General features: G+C 40.1%; 2 protein-coding genes and 1 long non-coding RNA gene across 6 annotated transcripts in view; 2 read left to right on the top strand and 1 right to left on the bottom strand.

Moving 5' to 3' along the window:
• The first annotated feature begins 4,959 nt into the window (after nucleotides 1-4,959).
• Nucleotides 4,960-8,063, top strand: LOC123513860. Its single transcript, XR_006677464.1, has 3 exons — nucleotides 4,960-5,359; nucleotides 7,569-7,697; nucleotides 8,011-8,063. It is a non-coding gene; the product is annotated as an uncharacterized LOC123513860 (long non-coding RNA).
• A 99-nt stretch (nucleotides 8,064-8,162) lies between these two features.
• LOC123513858 lies at nucleotides 8,163-9,502 on the top strand. The gene is made up of 2 exons (XM_045271283.1): nucleotides 8,163-8,520; nucleotides 8,830-9,502. Exon 2 carries the CDS (start codon nucleotides 8,892-8,894, stop codon nucleotides 9,390-9,392), a length of 501 nt encoding a protein of 166 aa, XP_045127218.1. The 5' UTR covers nucleotides 8,163-8,520; nucleotides 8,830-8,891; the 3' UTR covers nucleotides 9,393-9,502.
• Nucleotides 9,503-10,617: 1,115 nt separating this feature from the next.
• LOC123513857 (basic phospholipase A2 pseudexin A chain-like) overlaps nucleotides 10,618-16,722 on the bottom strand; it is a 100,350-nt gene continuing 94,245 nt past the window's right edge. Inside the window, exons 4-5 of one of the 4 annotated variants that reach the window (XM_045271279.1) lie at nucleotides 14,902-15,037; nucleotides 10,618-12,872 (exon numbers count right to left, since the gene is read on the bottom strand). In XM_045271279.1, the coding sequence (XP_045127214.1) occupies nucleotides 12,809-12,872; nucleotides 14,902-15,037 (200 nt within the window). In that variant the 3' untranslated portion in view covers nucleotides 10,618-12,808. Of the gene's footprint in view, nucleotides 12,873-13,806; nucleotides 15,038-16,722 lie in introns of those variants that run through there. The other 3 variants (XM_045271280.1, XM_045271277.1, XM_045271281.1) reach the window with 3 other exon arrangements.

Raw genomic sequence — 16,722 nt, 5'->3', positions numbered from 1 at the left:
ATTTTTATTGACCACATTTTTTTTTTTTTTTTTTTTTTTTGTACACAGCACAATATACATTAAGACATAAAATGGTCCACATAATATAGCAACTACCACAAATGTGTGCACAAACCTACCTTATAAGGAAAAGCTCCATGTTAAAACACTAAACATTAACGCACTCTACATCAATTTTTAAAGACATTAAAAGTCTAAAAACATAAAATTCCCCATGAAAACAAATATTTAATGTTAAGAATACTAAGAACAATTACAACTATCGTTAAAGTACATTAAAAAGAAAAAAATGCAAATTAAGACTAAAAACTATTAAACTTCCGAAACAGTAATAAAGCTAATAAAAAATAAATTTCATTTTCAAACTAAACATAAAACCTTGAATAAAACTGGTAAGAATTTCATGAACGATGGTACAGACTGTGGCAACGTCAGTCCTCTCTATGAATAAGTTTTCTAAGGTTGACAAGTGGTATCGCTGACGTATATTTAAAATTCTGGCATAATCTTCCACTACATGTCGTTCAGTTTGTATCTGGCCACAGGAACACAGGCGTTCTTCCACTGGCAAACGACCTCGGCCTCTTCTGTTACACACACACACACACACACACACACACACACACACACACACACACACACACACACACACACACACACACACACACACACACACACACACACCTAACCTAATATATGTGAAAAAGTTTTATCTTACTTCCATTTCACTTAACCTTAGACGAGTTTACTGAACCAAAAAAATAAATAAATAAAAATGAACCCAGCAAACATATCAGGTCTAAGATACAACATAATAACTCGTGCCAGACTCAAGAACTCACAACAGTCAGAGTTACATAGTTTAAGTTAGCGTTAGTAAGTCACGGAGGGTATTCCTTCTTTCCACCTTGACATGGCCGCCTTGATTCGCAGCACAGGCGTGAAAGGTATACGCAATGGGTAATGTTTACACATGACTTCCACATATTGCCATTACTTCCATGGAAATATCTAGTTTTGCGTATGTTTCATTTGATGGCTTTCTATCTTACGTATTCTTCTTTTCCTCCTAATTCTTCCTCTCCTCCTTTTCCTCCTCCTCACCATCAGCTTCCTCCTACTCTTCTTTCTTTCTCCATCTTTCCTTCTTTCCTTCTTCTTAACATTTCCCTTTCCTAACTGTTGGGACTTTCCCCTTTTTCTCATTTTGCTCTCCTCCTCCTCCTCCTCCTCCTCCTCCTCTTCTTCATTTCTTTTACAAACACCCGGCCAATAATGAAACAAGTCGTGGTATTCTAACCTAAACTTACCTAATCTAAAATCAAGTAACCGAAATTAACTTCACATGTATATATGAAAAATAAGAAATACTAAAGACAAAAAGACATCCCTTCCTAAATGTTATACCCAAGATATTCTAGAAGGAAAAGGTTCAGTCTGTCTATCCAAGAAGCAACAGTGTTAGTGTTAAGCTTTCCACTCTATTTGTACCTTTAGAAATATATGATTAGAAAAATAGCAACGTGTTTTAATCAGTATCTATATTTGCTTTACTCTTTTTCTTCCACTCAGTGTTTGGGTTGAGAACAGAGAAGTGTGAAATAAGACGACTAACAAAACAGGATAAGATGAACTAAGTAGATAATATACATCCTGATTAAAGTAATACGAATAAAAATAGATAACAAGGTAAGATACGAGTAAAACAAGACGAATACGACAGAAGGGAAAAAATAAAGTAATCAATGCCAAACTAACCTGACACACTGAAGATGCACAAGAAGGGGTTGGCAGAGTCGCACTTCCCGCAACCAGAAACCATCACCACGCTGTCAAAAGAAAGAGGAAATAAAAATAAGGATCACAGCTATGACAGATGTACACCACAGTATTAATGGAGAAGAACAATACAAGGAAAGAACATCATGCAATAAAAACCGAGAATAGAATTTAATTGTCTCAAGTAAAATTTATATAAAAAGTTGAAATAGCGTGGAGGACAGCGAGTACTTACCGTTTCTTATTTTATCCTCTTCCACTACACACTCGTCTTTCTTCTTGACATATCCAGATCACTTCAGTTCCCTGCCCTTCTCTTCAGCAAACAGATGGCATTCTACATATTGTGTTTCTCATGTATACTCTTAGTTTCATCGCTGCCTTCACCTTCATCATATCTTTGGCTGCAGTAACGAGGAACAGGCAAAGACACAAAGAGAGATGACAGTAAAGCACCACTCACTACACGCGTTCCCTGCAAGACTCAAGCATTAGTAGCCCTGGAAAGGAAGCACACGTTAATTAAAGCTTACTTGGCGGCCCGGATCACGGTGCTCCCGCGCTGTCTGTCCCTCGATGTTCAGCTTACGTTACCCTACCTGCAGAAAGACTGGAGTTACTGACAAAAAGTGTGACAGGGAGATAGCTAGGAAGGTGGTTCATTGGTGTGTGTGTGTGTGTGTGTGTGTGTGTGTGTGTGTGTGTGTAACAGAGAGGGGGAAGTGTATGATATACGAGCAAATATTCAAATTTGGAACACCCAGAGAGAGAGAGAGAGAGAGAGAGAGAGAGAGAGAGAGAGAGAGAGAGAGAGAGAGAGAGAGAGAGGAATGAAGAGAGGAGTGTTAGTGATAACTCTTATACATAAAAAAAATGATTTATCAGGAGCTTGTAATTATCAAAAGACATCATACTGAGAATGCTGCATTTTAATATACAAATAATCCCTCAACACATCACGAACTTATAAAAAATGCATTATTTTCACTAGTATCTTAAAACATGGACGCACAACAAGAGGCTTAATATTATCAAGCCAATCAATCCACTGAGCACCACGTCAGAATAATCTAGCACAGTGTTTCTTAAATTGTGGGTTGGACTGGATTGGATTTTAATTTAGGCGCCGCAACAACGTCTCAAATTGTGGGCAAAATCATTATTAAGACTGGTCGAAAGGGCACAAAGTGTGTCATATTACTGTACATTCTTTCTTTTTACTATAGGTAGCAAATAATTGACATTTTCCAAAGAGTCGTTTATGAAAAAGTTTGACAATCACTGGCCTGCCACCACCACCACCGCTACAACACTGGTCACATATTAATTATCAAATGAGAACACAAACATTTCTTTATTTGTATTTAATTAACAGAAGATCGCCTAACAAACGAGGCTTAACATTAACGAAGTCAACTACCTAACAAGCACTTCGCCAGCATTATAATTATCTAACACCAGCAGCTCCACAACACTCACCTTGTCGCTATAATCTCCGGCGAAAAATTCCATTAATAATATTCAAACACAATAACGCTTAACAAATGGTGCTGGAAATTAAGTAAGCTACCCAATAATGAAGCACTTCGTTAGCATAATCGTCATCTAACACCACCACCATCACAGCACTTACCTTACCGACGCGTTGTATTGTGTTTGACGACACCCGCAGCGATACAGGAACACAAACACAGAAAAAAAAATATAAAGTACAAAATATCAATCTTGTCTCGCCTCTCACTCGCTCCTTTTTCCTCAAGCGACGCAGATGTGACACAACCGGCTCCTTCCTTCTCCACCCTCCCACATCTCCCTCTCTCCCTCTGCGCATCCAAAGGTGTAACGGTCCGATATTAATAAATCTAATCGTGTAATAGAATGAGAAGTAAAATTTGATGTCTCTTTATTTATTTGTTATATGTATTTACTTGAGAGGTGGTTGCATTGTAGCTGTGTTTGTTCTATTATTGTGAAGCATCATCGTGCATGAGGTAAGAGTGAACCTAAGCTGCCGACAAACACATTCGAACAAATCACATAATGTTTCACTCTTCTTTTCGTGACATCTATTCTTGCAACACGCTGGCTAGAATAGTAGATGAGAATATTCTACTAAACATATCTAAAAACCAACCAGGAATGATGCACGCAAGTAAATTAATAAAGATAACAATAAATGCTGAGAAGCTGAACTGGCAACGTTGTCTTTTATCGATACTAGGCACCTTCCTTCACAATAACTAATGCATCGAAACAACCGTGTAATGACATAACCACCAATAACCACTGTACTAAACTACGTTAGCTATGTACTATACTACGTATTATTTATCCCATAAATACAATCATCAATGTGTGTTGCTAATATACAAGTACATGTCTCTATGAAAGATCTGGTTCGAATGAAGTATGAGAGTGAAGCACTGACTGAACCATGACTCGTTTACCTGACTACCACTCATACTACCGAACCAGTAGGGATGAGAGTAAAGAGAAAAGTAAACTTAGAAACAAATGTATAATAAGAACACAACAGAGAAAGAAAAATAAAGCGAATGAGAGAGAGAGAGAGAGAGAGAGAGTGTGTGTGTGTGTGTGTGTGTGTGTGTGTGTGTGTGTGTGTGTGTTAATTTAGGAGTAATTATCCATAAGAATATGGTATGGAAAAGAATAATTAAAGAGAGAAAGAGAGAGAGAGAGAGAGAGAGAGAGAGAGAGAGATAACGAGTGTGTGTGTGTGTGTGTGTGTGTGTGTGTGTGTGTGTGTGTGTGTGTAAATACGTGCGTGCATGTGTTGTTTCTCTTTATACTTTCACTTTCAGACTACATAACAATGGCCGCGTGTTTAGGGAAGCGAGGGTCACCTTGCTAATTAGCAGGATGACCCACAGGTGTGTATGTGTGTGTGTGTATGTGTGTGTGTGTGTGTGTGTGTGTGTGTGTGTGTGTGTGTGTGTGTGTGTGTGTGTGTGTGTGTGTGTGTGTGTGTGTGTGTGTATGTGTGTGTGTGTATGTATATGTGTGTGTCCCTTTCTCCCATACTCCGCCTTTCCCTCTCCATCACTCCCTCTCCCTTATCTCCACATCCTTCCCGCTCTCCCTTCCTCTCTCCCCCTCTATCTCTCTCACTTCCTACACGCCACACCCTCCCTCTCTCTCTTTCCTCTCCCTTTCTAGCACCTACACATCCCTCCCCTCATTCCCCTTTCCCAGCCCACGCTCCTGTCACCACGCTCATAACCCAGTGCCGGTCAGGGAGTTGTGGGTGTCAGCACGGGTAACATCTTGCTCTACTGGTCATAACTTCATTACAGCGAGTGCGTAACCTCTCGTGCGTCGTAGTGGACATATTAAGGAACGGAAAGGAGGAACAAGCAGCTGGGAACTTGTTGGCTCTTAAGTAGTGGTTGGTGATTAGATAGATTTTTTACTTTTTTTTTTCCTTCTGTCTTACCTGTCTTGTTTTGTTTGTTAGAAATGAGGGTTGTGGTGGTGATGGTGGTAATTGCGGTGGTGGTGGAGGTGAAGGCAATGGAGGTGATGAAGCAAGAACCATCCAGTCTTTCCTCTTCTTCTTCAGGTAAGGATGAAAGAGAGAGAGAGAGAGAGAGAGAGGGGGGAGAAGGAGAGTTTGTGTATAAAAATTACTCAATGAAATAATAAATGAAAGTCTAATTTCCGATCACGATTAGTAGCTGCTCCACACACTCGCACGACTCAAAGACTCACTAGCACACACACACACACACACACACACACACACACACACACACACACACACACACACACACACACATGAGGTGAGCTTAAGTACTGTACATCTGTATGTTGAATGTCTTATCTTATCATGGACTGGTATAGGTAAAAAGAATGCATTTGTGTGTGTATGTATGCTCGTGTTTATGTGTGTATGGATATGTTCAAGTATAGGTGTATGTTTGTATGTTTATATGGTCTATCAAAAGACATAAAAACATATTAACCGAGCACATCGTCTCCACAGGGAGAGGAAAGGAAAGAAGAGAGAGTGGAAAGAGGAAAGGAGAAGCAGAAGTGAAAGAGAACGCAGAAAAAAGATAAAAGGAAGGACTTAAGAAAAGGAATAATAGAGGAATAAAAGAAGAGAAAAAATTAGATAAAAGGAAGGGAAGATAAGTGTAGAAGGGAAAGAGAGAAACAGGAGATGAGAAATAGAAGTAAAGGAGGAAAAAAAAAGGTTGTGGAATGGAATAAAAGAGTAGGGAGGAGAAAAGAGAAAGCAAGGAGGCAGTAGATTTCAACATAACAACCTTGACAAGTTAGGAAGGAGCAGCAGATTTCAGCATAACCTTGGCAATGTAGGTGACACAAATCATTATCCACATCATTTGAATAACCCGGGTCATGACAACGCTCATCAACACACGGGGTGGCAACACAGACTTGGCTTCCTCTTGTGTCACGGTCATTGGGTTTTTCTTGGTAGGATTCACCCTCTCGAAAATGATCTCTTGTAATCTTCATCCTTTCTTTACGGCTAGCTATGTTACGAAGAAAGACCCGGTAACTTCTGAAAATCTTTGAACATTGTATTTCTGTCACTCGGTAATGCTCTCTCGCTAACCAGATGTAACTAATGAACTGATATGAAAAATTATCTCTGGCCTTCGTCCTTCCTTATGTTACCCATACTCGATGACATGGCATACCACTAACATCTACCTAAAGACACGTCAATAGTAGTGTTGTCTGTGGCCGATTCTCTTTGATTTTATTTTGTTTTCATTCAAGCTGCTGCTAAATTGCTAACCACTCTGAGACATCTTTTTTATCTTTTTTTTTACCAATAGCCACATCCAAACGTTGTATAGGCCAGAAATTTCCGAAGTCTATTTTTGCATATCTGTCTTTCTTGTAGATAAAATAAAGTAGAATGAAACAAAAACTATATATAGCATCAGCAAAAAAAATCAAATCAACAATTGAAATATAAAAAGATAAATAAAAAAAAAGAAAAAAACAACCTCGATTTTCATTGGCTCTCAGTCACGGGATGTCCTGACACCACGGACAGCTGAGAGTGAAGGACACGAATCTTTGACAGGCAGTGACACGCCTTCTTCCTCCGCTGTGAAAGGTGATGACGTCCATGCCATGATGAGAATAATAAAGGAGGCGTGGAGAGAGAGGCAACACACACACACACACACACACACACACACACACACACACACACACACACACACACACAGGTAGGGACAAGGAGGAAATCCGAGGTACAGGCAAACAATACTAATTTACGGTTTCTATTTTTGTCCCTTTGTGCTTCTCTTTCCTGTGCGAAATTCAAACTACAAGAGCGTTTCTTTATTTTAGTGTCCGTGTTATTGTTTATATTTTTCGATTGTCTATTTCGCGTTTTGTTCTCCCAGGAAAGATTTTGCAATAGGAAGTTTAGGCTCATTGTTTTGCCTGTCTCGATGCATTTTTGTTTATATATGAATTTAAAGAGGATTTTTCTAATATTATTTTCGGATGTCTGTTCTATAATTTTGTCACATGTGTCTTCCATTATATCCCCAAAAAAATCCCCTGACTAGAATATATTTATTTTGTTTTGTGTCGAGAGGATATTTTGTTCGGAAAAGATTCACTTAACCTTTCTTTCTGTGTGTGTGTGTATGTGTGTGTGTGTGTGTGTGTGTGTGTGTGTGTGTGTGTGTGTGTGTGTGTGTGTGTGTGTGTGTGTGTGTGTGTGTTCTGTTTTGTCTCATTACCATTTTTCTTTTTCTTTTATATCTTCTCTATAGATGCTGGTGGATTAAGATGGATGAGGACATGGAGGGTTGAGACGGATGAAGGAGGAGAAAAGGATGAAGGAGAAGTACTGGCAAGGAAGAAGAGGCAAACTGAGGGTGATTACTATGACTACTATGAAGGTAAAATAGTACACACGCGCGCGCACACACACACACACACACACACACACACACACACACACACACACACACACACACACACACACACCACCATACTGTATTTTTAGAAATTCTCGAATATTTCATAACATTGTGCTAGATTTCATTAATTTATATTCAACTATTATTAAAACTAATAATCTCTCTCTCTCTCTCTCTCTCTCTCTCTCTCTCTCTCTCTCTCTCTCTCTCTCTCTCTCTCTCTCTCTCTCTCTCTCTCTCTCTCTCTCTCTCTCTCTCTCTCTCTCTCTCTCTCTCTCTCTCTCTCTCTCAGGAAACACCGACTACTATGGTGAAACTGAAGGAGAAGACGTAGAAGGAGAAGGAGAAGGAGAAGGAGAAGAAGAAAGAAATGAAGGAGGTGTAGGAGGAGATGAAGAAGTAAAAGATGGTGAGAAAGGAGAAGAAGAAGTAGGAGATGGTGAGGAAGGAGGAGAAGGAGAAGTAGGAGATACTGAGGTAGAAGGAGAAGAAGGAGGAAATGGTGAGGAAGAAGGAGAAGGAGAAGTAGGAGGAGCAACTGGTGAAGAAGAAAGAGAAGAAACAAATGATGGAGAACAGGAAACGTCAGCAGGAGGGGGTGGAGGAGAAGAAGCAGAAGGAGCAGGAAATACCACAAACGAGGCTGAAGAAGGAAACGTTAGAGAGGACGCAGAAGAAATATCAGAAAGTGATGACAAGGAAGCACCCACTGTAGGCATCACAGAGGGAGGAGGAGGAGAAGTAGCGGGGCAATTTGAGGTGACCACACTCGCCACACAATCCTCGTCCACGCTAGATGCAGGTAAGAACTGGGAAACCTAAGCAGTCCTGTTGTTTGCGTTCTGGTTTATGTGTTCGTTATGTGTTTGTGGTTCCCTGAAAAGTCTTAATACTCCTCTGACAAGAAAGACGATAGAATACTACTACTACTACTACTACTACTACTACTACTACTACTACTACTACTACTACTACTACTACTACTACTACTACTACTACTACTACTACTACTACTACTACTATAGGTTTCATTATCGACTATTAATGCTACATAGTTCATTCCAACCCATCCATCCATTAACATTCCTAATAATCATCCGCATCTTTCCAGCCTTAACCACCACCACAACTTCTACCACCTCTACCACTACCGCACCAACCACAACCAGCACCATGCTCTCCACCGGCGTCTCCTCGTCCACCACCCCCTCCACGCCCGCGCCACGCACGCCCGGCAGCTACAATACGGGCGGGAAGTGGTTCTGGCGGGGAAAGAGTGCCACGGGAACTCGTACTGTCCTTTCTTCTGCCCAGCCGCCTGTCAGAATCCACGGTAACGCCTTCGGAATGTTCTCCCAGGGCAGTGGTGGCTTGAACAGTATCCCTGGGGCACCACAACAGAGTAACGCGGCACCTGTCACTGGCTACGGGGTGACAAACATTGGTCCGTACTATGATGGGCCAGGATTCGGTCCTCCTGGTCCTTTGCTCTTCAGGCAGGTGGCCACCCCACGCCTGACGGAGGGAAGACAGCCGGCCCAGCACCGTCTCACCGCTAGGATGCGCAATAAAGCTCAGTTAAGGAAGAGTGTGAGTCGTTCTGGAGCCTTGAAGCGTCAATCTGTCCCTTCAGTTGCTACTCGTACAAAGAAGGCCTGGACTTGGGGGCGCTGAAATGAGTTTGCAAGTTCTTACCGATCTACCCGGCCGTTACGTATAGGAGAGCTAATCTTTATCTCTAGGAATGCACTACACACCATCACAAATAAATAGGAGCTTCCTCACTGATGTTTTTTTTATTCTTTTATGACATTTCCATTATTTTCAGTATTCTCCATTTTTCTCGCCTCTTCTATATCCTTTCTTTTTGTACTGTTTATCATACTGTTATCTATTAGTCTCGTGATTTCTTTGTACTCCAGTTTTATTTCCGTATGGCATTTTCAAGTAATCTATTAGTCTCTTTTATTTTGTCTTTTCTAATCCAACCTAGTCCCTCATATCCCCTATTCATTTGTCTATTCATCATAAAATTATTCTCATCATTTCTTTCTAGTCTCTCCCTCATTTCATTAAGCAACACAACAAAGCACCTGCAGACGTATCTAGATCTTAGTGGCCTGAGTACACAACTAGTGAGTAATTAGCACAAATGGTAAATTATACTGGTTGTTAGTTAGCTTGATTCGAATAACTACTTGCTTGATTGGGTGTCGGTTGTTTAGGTTAAGTGAATTTAGTGATAACTTCCCACTACCTGCATTATCCCCTACTTCAACATTCTTTTTTATTTCACATTCAACGCAATTCCACTTTCTTTTGTCTTAATCTATGAGTGATTAGGGGTTTGTCTCCTTTTTTATCCTTCATATAATTTATATCTCTCGTTTTCAAAATCTTTATCTTCACACGACTTCAAGGTTGACTGAGTGATAAAGTGTGCGTCATTCTGGCAGTGTTTACTTTACGTTTTCGAAATTTTCAGCTTCATATTCTTACTTTCCATTAGACTGATAACACCAAACTGGTCACCACGTGTTCTCAAGGCTGCCAGAGTAGCGGAGTATGCAGTGCACTACGATAGGCTGGACAAAGACTTCCCCCGACACCCTCACAAATCTACTTACTGATTTACATGTTTACACGATGTATTAGGATCTCTAAGGATCATGTGAACAAAAATCATGCATAGGCAACATGAAAACTAATGAGAAATGGAGTTACAGGTCTGACTTGTTATTAAATTGCATGTATTTTCCACAAATCTGTAAGTGCAGACCAAGAGCCACCTGTGCTTGTAAATGTTCAGCTCTGTAGGCAGTCTGCCAGGCTCGTCACGTGGCTCAAGGTTACTGTGTACTTTTCTTAAGGCAAGTGATGAAAAAAAAAAAATTCCCAATACAAAAGGAAGTATTTATTTCCTTAAGTCAGAAAGAGACAGACGCAAGTATTATGAGTAAGGTCAAAATTTATACAAGACGACTCGGTAATGTACATGATAATTACAAGGTATTGGATACAAGTTGTACAATTCATGTTTCATTACATATAGTACAAAGATACAACATTAGGTATATACAGATAACGGAGAGGTGCACGTCCAGGCCAAAGCTTACCAGAAACCTTCGACTCAAGGCTCCGAAGCTCCGGCACTGGTTCACTCTGTAGACTCCCTCTCAACCCACATCCCAGACCTAGCATGGCGACGCAGCCTTTCGGGTTAATAATTTATAATGCCCGTGATCCCTTGGAGAGTCCGACCAGGCACACTCACCTTGCTCAGAGGTTCGCCAGCACAAGATAAGCACCGCGGAGGAACACATCACTCCTCTACTTGTCAGCCTAGCGCCCGACCTCCACCAACACAGCTCCAGTGGAAGACCTGCATTTAGAAAAGCTTTGCTTTCTCACCTCGACTCATCTCGAAAATTATTCTCCAAGTTTTCAAGAGTATTTCTCCTATTAATAATGTAGAAATCTTGCTAATTTATTATTAGAATCACAAAAAGATCCTTAAAAACCCGTAATTTTAACTAGAACCTTTTGTATGTACCTAAAGGAGGTGTGGCGGAAAGTGTTTCAGAACGTGGCGCTCTAGAGTCGGGTGGAGGACGCGGGCCGGGCGGAGTAGAGGCATGGTACCGCTCCAGCATCACTACTCGCAGCTGTGGCACTGTGGCACTCAACCTTGCTCCTTCACCCTTAACATTACTCTTAACTAAATACACGCGCTGTTTGACCTTAAAGGTCACAGCCACGCTGACCCTGTCCTTCTCTCAAACTGCTGCACACTCTCCTCTCTCCTCTCCTCACGTTAAATGCATCCTTGGCACTTGATTGAGTTCACTAAATGGATGAGTGAGTGGATGAGCTCACGGCTTCCTCTCTCCCACCAAGCCCTGTATTCTTAAATACTTTGTCCTCTGGTCAGGAGTTCTCCCGAGAACACAAATGATGAATTGGATTTCTATTGGTGTTTTTCCTAATGGAGATGCAGAACCCTTGTTAAAATATAATTAAAATTACACTAACACTCGAGAAAATCCCTCTAATGTTGTACTAGAGGTTGAAAGAGGTAAGATGACGTAAAGTTTAGATGTTTAGACCCATCCCTGTCCTAAAACATCGAAACTGAGAGTCTGAAGCCAAGAAGTCGTAATACACAATCAATACATTCGCAAGAGGGAAGTTATCATGAGAACATTCTGACACCGTTAGAAATACCTGGACACCTTAACGCAGAAAAAACTATCGTCGAGCATCCGTTTGGTTTCACTTAATGGATCGTATTTTGAAACGTCTCGAACATTCATCACACTACTTTCAAAGGTCAGAGAGACTTGATTACTCAGGTTATCACTAATGTTTTTGTTTTTTTTACTAAAGGTATAAAGTTTTTGCTGAACATATACTAGAATCACAAAAATCTCTGAAAATTTTATCACTTTACTGAATAGTCGCTATAATCATGAAAACATCCTTGAAAACCGGAATAATTTGCTGAACAATCCCTAAAACCATGAAATACCCTTGAAAATCTCAAGGATTTGCTGTACAATCACTAAAATCACGAGAACCTGAACATTCCAATAATTTAATGAACAATCGCAAAAATCACGTAAACACCCTTAAAACACCTAGACCTTCCACTGGTAACTGTTAAAAGTACCCAACATGAACTCTACATAGGCAACGAGACGTTTCAGAATACTGCTTAACATCTAAACCATTACTCCGGTGACTTGCACAACATGATATGTAGCCCAGGTCACAAGTTCTCCCTTGAGTCAGCATCACTGAGCGGCCACACTTTGTACTGTACTGGCGGGTGACGGCGGGTGTGGTGAGGGCATCGAGCCTCCTGTGGTGATGACTTGACCTACGCCCGATCCAGCCAGCCCTCGCCTGCTGCATGACGAGGGTCGGTGGTGACAATGGTGTAGCGGATGAAGATAAGTCATGGCTGTGTGTGGCAGATATTAAGCACAGTTGTTTCCTTCATCCATACAAGCTTCAAGCATTCGTCCAGCACAGGGCATGGCAACGAAGGGCAGGGCGGGGCGGGGCAGGACGGGGCGAGGAGCGATGCCCTACAGGAGGGTCTGAAGGGCCAGAGAGGCGTGGCGGCCCATCTTACCCAGGAAGATAATATTCCTGGGGACAAGGGCAATGAGGGTTAGCAAGGGCACAGCACGGCAGGAGTCACACTCCCGCCGCTGTATTCACTTAGGCTAATCAGCAGGGCGCCGCCACCAGGTGCACGACTTGTCTCCACCAGCAGAGGAAACACAACACTAATATGACACATTAATAACATGATATGACACACACTTCCTCCTGTCAACACAAGGAGCACTGCCGTCACTGTACAGGTTCATTACATTTTATTTTTCCTTCAAGCAATGTGAGCAATGACCACAATACTCGTGGTCATCCAGATGATCATAAGTTCATTATATATATGTATGTATATATATATATATATATATATATATATATATATATATATATATATATATATATATATATATATATATATATATATATATATATATATATATATATATATATATATATATATATATATATATATATATATATATATATATATATATATATATATATATATATATATATATATATATATATATATATATATATATATATATATATATATATATATATATATATATATATATATATATATATATATATATATATATATATATATATATATATATATATATATATATATATATATATATATATATATATATATATATATATATATATATATATATATATATATATATATATATATATATATATATATATATATATTCCATGTAACACAGTAATACTACATACCTGTACTCCTATCTGGTGTGTAAATAAATTGTTTTCGTGTAAAGCAGTATTATTTGACTTGATCAAATTCTGAACCTCACAGGCACATTGAACATCTTTCATTCCTTTAAGTGTTCCATCAGATAAACTTAACTGTAATCCTTTCCTCTCTACTTATGCTACAATTACTCTCAGTACTAGTACATATAAATGAGCAATATTTTTGTGTGTATTTTTTTACATAAAGTGGTACGTACAACTACTCACTAGCAATACTGTGCAGCCAACACTGACACATTGACACACTGACAGCTTACACCTACTGTACCTGACCCCACACACCGCTGCTGCTTCAAAGCACGACCAGCGAGGAGGAGGAGTTGGAGACCTGCGTCTGATCAGCTACTGCAGCAAGTTGCTGGTGGTAGGGATGGCGGTACCTGAAGGCGTTATTTTAAGCACCACCCCACTAGCCTTCACTGCTATGTACAGAGGCTATAGTAGAGGGGGAGGCATGTTACTACGAAGAGAGAGTCTAGGTAGGCTAACGAGGGTGCGATCTACTGTCTACTACACTATCTAGTATCTACACATTCTGAAGCGTTCTGGTGCTGGGAGGGGGAAGGTGGATGGGGGGTCAGTCATTCTTCTCACTGCAGTCCAGGTTAGACAGACAATCCGCGTCCTCACAGATACTCGCTGCCCGGAGGAGGAAGGCCTCGCCCACGCCTGAGGGAGAACCCGGGTATTCAATGGACGTCACAAGGGGAAGTACAAACAGCAGTAGACCTGTTGGCCATTGCGAGGCTGTTTAGACGTGTGTTGTATAGGACAGGCTCAGAACGCTTCATTGGGGTGGTGGTGGTGGTGGTGGTGCTGGGTGTTGTCCAAACTGATGTGCTGGGAGTGATGGACCTTGCTACCGTGCAATGATAAGCCATGAGGTGATGGTGAGCGTGATGGTGGTGATGGTGATGGAGATGATGGGAATTTATCGTATGAGGATTGCTGTGTGGGTGTAGGTGGTGACTTTTCCTGGTATTGTGATGGCAGTGGTGGTGGTGATGCTGGTGTTGATGGTGGTGGTAAGGTTGACGTGTGATATGTATCCTTTGGTGATGGTGATGATTGTGGATATGTGTCTTCTGGTGATTGTGATGGCGATGGTAATGGTGATGAGTACGTGTCCTTTAGTGATGGTGTTGGTGATGGTGGTGAGTATGTGTCCTTGGTTGATGGTGATGGGGGTGACGGTGAGGGGTATGGTGAAGCGTGCTGACTGACGTGGTGCATCCCTGACCCGGTGGACAAGCCCATGAAGAGGTTCTGCCAGTACCTCCACGGTGACGTCATGCAAATAGCCTTGGTCTTGGGGCACGGGTGTTGCTTCAGGCACTCCACGAACTCCCTGTCACACTCGCACAGTTGGTGGCCGCAGCTGTTCACGCCGCCCAGAGGTCCCCGCGTCGCCACTGAAACACGAGGAACATTTAGTTAACTAGTTCATATACAAGCGTTGTCACTGAAACATGGGGAACACTTGGTTAACTCTCACGCTTCACACTTTACTGGTCTCTTTTTCCTTTTCTTTTTTTTCTTGAGGACTGGCGAAGGAGCTACATAAAAAAAAACTGAGGTGTAAGTTTACAGGTAAATGACTCATCCAGAGTTATAGGATAAATGTCTTGATACATCCTTCTGAAAAGCACTGAAGTCATAGTAAGTTGGAAATATAGAAGCAAGGAGAGAGAGAGAGAGTTGCTTGGTTAGCACTATGAAAATTGTTTACATAAATAGAGGAGAAACTTTTACGTGACTTTTGTTCATTTGGGTTATATATATATATATATATATATATATATATATATATATATATATATATATATATATATATATATATATATATATATATATATATATATATATATATATATATATATATATATATATATATATATATATATATATATATATATATATATATATATATATATATATATATATATATATATATATATATATATATATATATATATATATATATATATATATATATATATATATATATAAACTTTACTATACTTATTATCCTTTCTTAACGTTCCTACCACTGTAAAAACTGATTGCAAGGAAACACAAGAGAGAGAGAAGAGAGAAAAACCGTTTATTTTTGTCTTTTTACGCTGCAAGAACATGTACTCAAGCTTTGCAAAAAAATAATTCATTAAAACTTACAGTAGGTCTTACTGACGATAATTGTGTAACAGCGAAACGTTTGAGCACTAAATATAACTGCTGCAGGAATGATGGTCTTGTTTTATTATTTTACAGTTCAAATAAGTCATGACATCTATAGCTTTCTGTGGATATTTTATTTCCTTCTCTTTTTCTCACCAGTCAGTATTATCTTTTTTTATTCAATGTGGGCTTTTCACGGGAATTTCTGAGCTAAAGGGTATACTTTTTAAGGTACCTTCTATCTCAAAGCCCACCCGCTAAGAAACCGTTGCCCCGAGTGAGGAAGTCCAACCTACACTCAGACTGTGGACAGGATTCGACCCCGTGCGCTTGGAGACACCTTGGAGTGATACATGTTCTTTCCACTTTCTCTTCTTTTTTTCTATAGATTTATACAGTTTAAGAACGTATTAAGCGTCTTATCTCCAACAGGATCAAATGGGAGCTATTTGGGTTTTCACGAGTTTGTTTTCATGATTCCCAATTGACGATTTAACCAAGATTCTGCATCATGATTTATAAAAACACCAGTCACATATGTGGCCTTTGAAATTAACCTTAATGAAATAACACATCGTTTTGAAATACTAAAATTAGCGTCACCATTTATTTTTTCACATCACATACTGAGTCTTTGCAGGTAACCGATAAACTTCAACGACTTCTTACTAAGGAACCAATGAGCTTGAAATTAAGCGAAATGTATGAGTTTTTGCCAAGAGTGTCGGTAGTGTTATAGTTGTGTGCGTGTCGGTGGTGGGACGAGTTGAGTGTAGTCAATCGTGACTCACAACAGAATACCAGTGCTAAGAACGCGAGACGGAGAGGGTGTGTTGCCTGTGTCTCCTGGCTGGTAGAGGGCTAGATAGCTGTGCAGATAGATAAATATACAGATAGATGGAAGGATACATAAATAGAA

The sequence above is a fragment of the Portunus trituberculatus genome, chromosome 37, assembly GCF_017591435.1.
Source record: "Portunus trituberculatus isolate SZX2019 chromosome 37, ASM1759143v1, whole genome shotgun sequence".
In the NCBI taxonomy this organism is placed as follows: domain Eukaryota; kingdom Metazoa; phylum Arthropoda; class Malacostraca; order Decapoda; family Portunidae; genus Portunus; species Portunus trituberculatus.
The sequence above is the reverse complement of the archived record's forward strand: the minus strand, read 5'-3'. Positions and strand labels throughout refer to the sequence as shown.